An 8,457-nucleotide genomic window follows, 5' to 3' on the forward strand; every position below is an offset into this window, starting at 1 on the left:
GTGAAGACCCAGAGCAGACTCTCCTCAGGACCCTCTGGACCTGCCAGAAGAACTCCTTCCTAACCAGATAAGACTGAAAGTCTTGGAGGGCAGATCCATCTGAGGGTCCGACACGGGGAATAAACACCCAACCCAGACTGCTGAGAAACTCCTCCATGAACATAGCAGCCAATAAAGGCTCTAAGAAAGTGGGATGGGCAGGTAGGATAGTGTTCCATGCCGCATGGAAGGCGGGAAGCTTGGAGCCTTGGGTCAAGAGGAGCACAGCCACGCCATCTGCTCTGAAGCAGAAACCACGACTGGATATCCACTTGACAATAACCCCACTGCATGGCATCAAGTGAAATCACAGCCATGCCTCAGCTTGGGTATGGTTTGAATCAGAACACAAGGTTTGCCTGCATTTCTTGCAAAAAGGAGGTGGCCGGTGCCTAGTGTGGGTTCTTTACAAATCATTTTTATAATTTATTTTTTCTAGAGTTATTATCCATCATATGCCAGCTGCTTGCAAAACCTTGGGGATATGGAGTGTGGGGCAGGGGGGCGGGCAGGTTCTTTCCTAAAAGAGATCACATCCTCCAATTTGCAACATTATTTTCCTTTTAGAAATGAGCCATTTCTAGACCTTAGATGGTAATGTGCAAGGTCTTATGAGTTTTGAGGTAGAATATATTAAATCAATTTGCTCCATTTTTTTCAATTCTTATGTTTCTTTAGATTTTCATACCCTTCACTGATACATAGGATGCTTAATACAACCTTGTAAAGTCCATCAGTTAGTAAACTCGTCAGCCCAGTGGTGATCCATTTCATCTTCAAACACCCGAGACCTTCCATGAATAAATAAAAAAAGATCGCTGACATTTACTGAGGCCTTCCTATACATCAGGCACTGTGCAAAGGGTTTTTGCTCATTTAATCTTTACAACAATCCTATGAGACAGGTGTTATTATTAACCCAACTTTACAGATGAGAAAACTGAGGCTCAGAAAGTGTCAACGACAAGCCCAAACTCAGTCACTAAGCAGCAGAGCAGGGGTTCAAGCTCACGCAGACAGACTTCTGAACTCTTAGCTCCACCCAGCATCTCCTGAAATGTCAGCCTCATAACTTCTCCCTCTTCCCTGGCAAGTCGAGAGATGATCAGGCTGTTCTCACTTTGCTCCTGGGCCTTCAGGATGGAATATCCCTGTGCGACTTTGGCTTCCAGGCACTGCTCTCTCTTCGCTCCTGGTCTCTTTTCAGTCCCTGTATCTCTCCTGAAACAGGGTACCAGGAGCTGAGCAGGACACCCCAGGCAGGGTGTCTCCAGCAAAGAGCAGAAGGGCTACCTGCCCTGGCAGCTATGTTCACACTGGTGACTCACTGTAACCTTGAAGTCAACCAAGACCCCAATGTCTCATTTGCTCTCAACACGCAGTACTCCTCATGCCTCTACCACTTGATTTATTCTAATATAACCTTCTGTTAGGACTATTAGATTTAATCTGCCTGGATTTAATCAAACTTTCCAGCCTGTTAAGGTTCTTTGCACCCCGGCTCTGTCATCTAACATATATCACAACTTCTAAAATTTCCACAAGCCTGCTCTATAATTTCAAACAAGTTACGGATAAAAGTTCAAAGAGAACAAGCCTGTGGCCCATCACTAGAGACTACACCCAAAATAACCCATCTAAGAGAAATGCTCATTGGGTAGATGATGACTCACGTAACTGGGTTCTTATTCTGTTGACTTTTCTCTTGATCTGGGGTGAAAAAGGGAGAGTGGGGCATCAAAATGAAAAGTCTCAGTACCTGTTAGTACTCTTATATATACTTAGGTTAGCACATCATATAACATCATATAAGAAAAAAAAAGAATTAGATTGGGGTCAGGTGAACAGGAATGGATCCTTGGCTCTGTCATGAACCTTGGCTCTGGCTAAGGGCTTTTGGAAAAGCCCCTTCACCTTTCTGGGACTCTATTTCCTCATTTGTAAAATGGGATAATGATACTTGCTTCATGGTTAACGAAAAGATTAAACAAGAGAAGGTATAAAAAAGCACTCGTAACCTATCACACACCAGACAATTATAAAGGATTGAGGGGTAGATACTGAATAGTTGACAACTTGTTCTAAACCTAAGACTCCAAGTCCTGCTTACGGGGCAGGGAAGGGTCTGAGGCACCTCGGTCTTGTCTCATTGTCTGGTATGTCCCGCTGTGCAGTGCACATAGCAGGCATCCGTCAAGCATGGCTGAGTCGAGGGGAATTAGAATTAGCAGACAGGACTTAGACAACGGGTTAGATGGTGGGTTAGGTAAGTCGAGGTCCCTTGTTACTCCAGCAACTGCACTGTTCTGAGCTCTGGGGTTCTAGCTCCCTGAAAAGAAGAAAGGGCAGTGAGACTAACACTTCTGCTTCCAACTACCTGGACTCCAGTCCTAGGAGTTCACTCATACACCAGCCAATGAGAATGAGTCTGAGAAAAAGCTTTGGCAACTTCCCCAAAGACACAAATGACATGATGAAAGTTTTACTTACACAACAGAACACTTTCGCTGCCATATTCTGGTCAAACTGGCCAAGGATGATCCTCACGTCATTGCCCTGTGGACAGAAGGACACGTATGTGAAGGTGAGCGGATGATCACACCCCAGAGGGCTCAAGGCCATGGGCAGAAAACATTTGTGCGCCCTAGGCTCCCCAGCCAAGCGCTCTACCTGAGTAGAGAAGGCAGGGCAACACCTCGCCTCCAGCCTAGCCCAGCCCAGATTCTCTGGCCCTCTCTGGGACCAGCTTTCTCTTAGCTCTTGCTGCCAGCCCTCCTTGGTTTCGAGGGCAAGCTGTAGGACAAGTCTGCACAGGCTAGAGGCCAAAGCTTACAGCTCTAAGGGGCCTTGGCCTCTCTGCTGCTTTCCGCCAAGGGCAGGTAAACCCTGCATGGTGCAGAGACAGTGTCTGATCTTCTTCCTTACTCTACATGTAGGGAAACTGAGGCCAGAGGAGAGAAGGGAGCTTCCTGGGTCCCTAGGACAGTGTCTACAGAAACGAGATCCAGCCTTCCCCCTTATTCTAGGCTTTTCTACCTTCCCGGAACCCACAAAGCTTCTCGATTAAATTTAATAGTCTCTGAGTTCTGACCTTTGTTCAACTCTCAACTCTACCAACAAACTTCAAGGGGGGCTCTCAGGTGGCTCTTTTTCCCATCACATCCTCAATTTCCTCACCTACAAACTGAGGATAATGATGGTACTGACCTTACAGGGTTGCTGGGGGCACTAAATGAGATAAACCCCTTAAAATGCTTAACACAGTTCCTGGCACATAGTAAATGCCCAACAGTGTAGCTAGTATTAGTATTTTATAACCATCCCCTGGCCCATCTTTATTTCAAAGGAAAATCTACATTTGAAAGCTCTATAAATGGTTACTTATTACTTTGTTATCTTCTCAATGTGGTTAATAGGTATATGTTGTACAACAGCTCCAGTAACTCATTTATTCATTCAACAAACATTTATTCAGTGTCTGTCTGAGGATCCCTCCTGGTTCAGGTAAGGGGCCCTTGGTTGCTTTCAAGGGGGTGGGAATCTAGGCTGGACCCTACCCCACAGAGAACAGGCTAAAGGAGGAAGTGCTGGGCAGCCACCAGGAGACCAGCTGGGCTCTGCCTGCATGCCTGTCCTCCACCTCCGTCACTTCCTGCCTTCTGCAGTGAGGCTCAGCCTTGCAGGTGGTGCTACCTTCCCATCGTTCATTCTATCCTCTCCAACAGGCCTCGAGGCCCTTTGATGCATAAAGAAGAGAAACATGCTTTTAAAGATCAGTTTTTAGCATCTTTCAAAATTGGAAAGTGCTGACTGGGAGGCCATTTTACTCATCATGTACTTTAGCAAAATAAAAAAGGCTTGGATTCTAAAATCATCCTTCGTTTGCAAGCAAGAATGGAAAGAGGAAAAAAAAATGCTCTGAAAGGACTTTAAAAGATCATTAACAGAGCGGTTGAAGGAAGGCAAGCCTTTGTCATCACCATGTCCGCAATGCTATAAAAGTTCTAAGTTGCTTCCGTTCTGTGGACATGCTCCTAGGCACACTCCAGGGTCCTTCTGCTTGTTTGTTGAAATCTTTTTATCATTTCTTGCTGCTAACAGCATCCATGCATGCATGCATGCATGCATGCATCCATCCATCCATCCATCCATCCATCCATCCATCCATCCATCCATCCATCCATCATCCATCCGACATTTATGGAACATCTACTTTGTGCCAAGCCCTGTATTGCTAAACATGATATAGTAGAAACAGATTATTGGATTCTGCAGTCAGAGAGACCTTGGTTCAAATCCCGGCTCCACCACAGACCAGCTGCATGACCCTGGATCTTACTACACTACTGGTGACTCAATTTCCTCATCTCTGAAAGAGGAATAATGCTACCTAACTTGGAGGCGGCTGTAGGATTCATGATAATGAAACCCACCTATTGGCTTCCATGATGCTCATCCCTGGTTCATTCCTACCTCCTGGTCACTGCTGCTTAGAATCAGCTCCTCATCTTTCTGTCCATCCCTAAATGCTGGTGTTCCACAGTTCTGCCTTCATCACTCTCCCTGGGCAACCTCATTCATTTCCCCAGCCACAACTCCTCTCTGTGCTATTGACTGTATAATCTCTCTCCCCAGCCTAGACTTTTCTCCAGCTGCCCACTGGACACCTCCTCTTGGATTCTCCCAGAACCTCAAGCTCAGCATGTCCCAAGCTGAACCCACCATCTTTCCCAACAAGACCCTTTCTCCTCTGAGTGTCCATCACTGAGAATGGTGTCACCAATCTCCCACTCCCCCAGGTGGGAAACTTGGCAGTCATCTTAGATTCACTCCTTTTCCTCCTCCAAGCCATAACCAGGGCCTGTTGGTTCTGTCTGCTCATAGCTCCCAAATCATCCCCCAGCCCCAATGACCTGCGTTTAGCCACCACCAGTCCCTACTCAGTGAACCACAGTAGCCTCCTGGCTGGATCTCTACCTTTAGTCCTGCCCCATCCACTCTAATCTCCACAGAGTAGATGAAGGGACAATTCCAAGATTCACATGTGATCATGTAAAATCCTTCCATGGCTCACTGACCTTTACAGGTCAAACCCTGAGCTCTCAGTAGAGCATTGAAGGTTCTTTACTGACTCGTGTGCACTTCTCTAATCACATTTCTCACTAGTTCTCACTATTCACTACTCCTCCATGGCAGCAAGAATGAACTACCTATAGTTCTCTAAAACAGGTCTGCTATTTGTTCATTCACTCATTCATTTTCTGATTCATTCATTCATTCATTCATTTTCTAACTCTATCCCCTCTTTCCTTCTGAAAGCTCATCCATCCAGAATGTCCTTCCCTCTCACCCCACTTATTCTGCCTGGATAGTTGCTACACACCATTCATGCCTTATCTTAGGCAACCCTATACTCTGAGAGACCATCTCTATCCCATCTTCCATATATCATGGCACAAGTCCACTTACTTGTCTGTCTTCCCCACTGGACCGAGGGTAACTTGATTCATCCCTGGGTGCCTCGCTTCTAGCACAGGGCATAGCACACATATAATAAATAGGTATTGAGTGCATGACGAAGTGAATGATGCTGTGTAAAGCACCAAGCACAAAGCCTGGCCCACTCTGGTTATTCAGTAAGCTGGTATCATCACTGCAAGAATATCCTGCTAACCAAAGCCTAGACACTGATTGGGTTCACCACGTCCATTTCTTGAAAAGATAAAGGAACTCACATCTTCATGGCTGACTGCCTGACCACCTGCTGACAGATAAATAACGAGCTCTGCCATTTGTGGACCTTTTAGTGTCTCTGTTGCCTTGACAACCAAGTTGCATGGATCACGTTGTCTGTGCTCCCAGACCATTAGGATTGGATGACGCTCAAGGGATCGCTGATCTACTCAACCTTTTCCCAGAGAGGCAAAAAGCTTTCCCTAAGACTGCACAGCCCCTAGAACCAGTGTTCTCACCTTGGTGCCCCCCAATCATCAGTGGGCCTTAGAGAAAGATTCAATCCGGAGGCAAGTTTTACCTGATTGCAGGGAGCTATTCACACCTATTCCGATTTTAGACGGTGAGTAAGAGAGGGCAAGAGGCTGCAAAGTCTAGGAGAGAAGAGACAAGCCAGCATCCGGTGCAGCTGGAGCCTGGGATCCCCGGGTCGGGGAGAGGACAAAGGGATACGTGACTGAATTGGGATCCTTAGTGGGGGCCTGGAGAGCACTATTAAGAGCTTGAGGTGCTTCTCGAAGCGGAGTATGTACACCCCCGGGTCTCCACCAAGACAGCATTCCGGCCCACCTCCCCTCTAACCTCATCCTGCTTCTCTCCCTGCTCCTGAGCACGCTCTCAGTAAATCGCTTTCACAAGAATCTCAGGCACTGCTTCGAGGGAGTTCAACCTGAGACACCAGGTCGCACAGGTAGGAAGTGGTGGCACTGGCCTTGCCCGGGTCGGGCTGGCCCCAGAGCCTGACTGCTTGACCATTTTGCCTATATAGTGCCTCTGAGGCTGAGAAAGTCAACCCCACCAGGTCTGAGCTGCTGGAGCTCAGCATCCAGTGTGTAGCAACAACTCATGAAGAAAAGTCCCGCAACTTTGAAGTGAGAGGATCTGAGTGGCAGATGTAATTCTGACACATCCAAATAGCTGGCATGCATTTAAAAGATCAGGAAAGCAGGAGGTCACCCTGTGCTGTCTTTCCTGTGGCAAGAGTGTGGTGGGGACCTGCTAGAAGGTCAAGATTGATTCTGACATTGACCTCTGGGTTATCTGGCATCTCCTGCCACTTCTGCTTCTGTCTTGGCCCACGTTCAATAGCTCTCTGGTTTCTCAGGGGCCCAGCCCCACAGACCCACTCCATCTACTGGGATGCTGGAAAGTCAAATGAAACCCTGCGCAATGTTGTAGAAAGAAATGAGGTGCTATGAGCCCCTGGGCGGCGGAGCTATTAGAAGCTGGCCATAATGTGGGCTGGGAGGTGGCCTGACATGGGGCAGTGGACACAGGTGAAGGAGGTTTCTCTGGCTGTGAGACCTGGGGTAAGCTGTTTGAATTTCAGAGTCCCTCCTGGCTCTAACAGACTGATTCCACACCTAGAATGAGTACTCTCTTTTAGCTAAAATTAGTCTTTCTTACACTTTTTTTTTTTTCTTCGCTGGAAATGTCCCTAAAGGCAGCGAAGCAGGAGACAGACATTCTTAAGGAAGGGAGTAAAGAGAGAATAGCCCATGGCAGCTCAGTGGTGAAGCATGGCATTTCTTTAAAGTTTATTATTTTATTTTAAAAAATTCATGTATATTTAGCATTCCAATAACATATCTATGTTTATCTTAAGATAAAAATAATGCTTTTTCTTCCCATGTCTCTGAGGAAAACTGGCCTGCTGGGAAGATGCACAATATTCTAGCTTTGTGTCTCCTCAGGGTGCTCCTATGAACCGCAGTTTCAGGCAGACAGGCTGAGCTCCCAGCCTCTAGGATGGGGACGGAATTCTCATGAGGACTCTCCCAGGGAGCAAAGCTGTGAACGGTCCACCTCGAGGCCTATCTCTGTGGTTTTCCAGTGATAGGCTTAATAATGGCCTCCCAAAGATGTCCATGTCCTCATTCCCGGAACCTGTGACTATGCTATGGCAAGGGGGAATTAATGTCGCAGAAGAAATTAAAGTTGCTAATCAGCTGATATATAAAATAGGGAGATTTTCCCTGTAATCTGAATCTTGAATGGTGGGTTGGGGGCTGCTCCGGGAAAGGCGGATAAAACAACTGAAATGAGCAGAGGGAGATGTCTGAAGCCTGGTGTTCTCCTCCACAGGGCGCCAATGCTTCAGCGTAGCACTGAGGAAACACCCGGGGCTGGCGCCTGCACGGAGTGACCTCCTAGTCCAGTCTGGCAATGGTTAATGTTAAAGGCCCCTGTTCAGAACAGGCCCTAATGAGCTTAAAGGCCAAGGGTGTTCATCACATAGAGATGGTTTTATTTCCTGACTTTCTTTAGAAGAACTTTGATACAGCATGGCTGAATCATCCTGATTAATTTCATTATTCAGATCCTTTATGTTTTCATTTATTTTCACTTAGGTGATCGGTCCAAATTTGAGAGAGGTTATGGCGCCCAATACTTTTGTGTTCCTGTCAATTCCCCTTTGTATTTTCTAAGAGGCTTTTCTTTATATATCTCGGTGAGATGTAGTTTAGAGCAATCATGGTCTATGAGTGTGTTACTCTTTTGGTGAATTGTACTCTTATCTATAGAAAACGACTCTCCCTAACACCTGAACCTTGAATTCTCTTTGCTCTAATACGAACACTGGGATTCTTGCTTCATTTTAGTTTGCTTGGTCTTTGACCTTTCTGTGTCACCCTGTTGTAAATAGCTATAGTTAGTTCTTCAAAGCACAATCTGAAAGTCCTT

The 8,457-nt window shown here is 46.5% G+C and overlaps 1 protein-coding gene across 1 annotated transcript in view; it reads right to left on the reverse strand.

Moving 5' to 3' along the window:
- GABBR2 (gamma-aminobutyric acid type B receptor subunit 2) overlaps nucleotides 1-8,457 on the reverse strand; it is a 350,397-nt gene that overhangs the window by 160,293 nt on the left and 181,647 nt on the right. Inside the window, exon 5 of the mRNA XM_023534233.1 lies at nucleotides 2,530-2,595. Coding sequence (XP_023390001.1) covers nucleotides 2,530-2,595 — 66 coding nt within the window. The remainder of the gene's footprint in view (nucleotides 1-2,529; nucleotides 2,596-8,457) is intronic.

This window comes from Pteropus vampyrus, unplaced genomic scaffold (assembly GCF_000151845.1).
Source record: "Pteropus vampyrus isolate Shadow unplaced genomic scaffold, Pvam_2.0 Scaffold123, whole genome shotgun sequence".
NCBI classification, from domain to species: domain Eukaryota; kingdom Metazoa; phylum Chordata; class Mammalia; order Chiroptera; family Pteropodidae; genus Pteropus; species Pteropus vampyrus.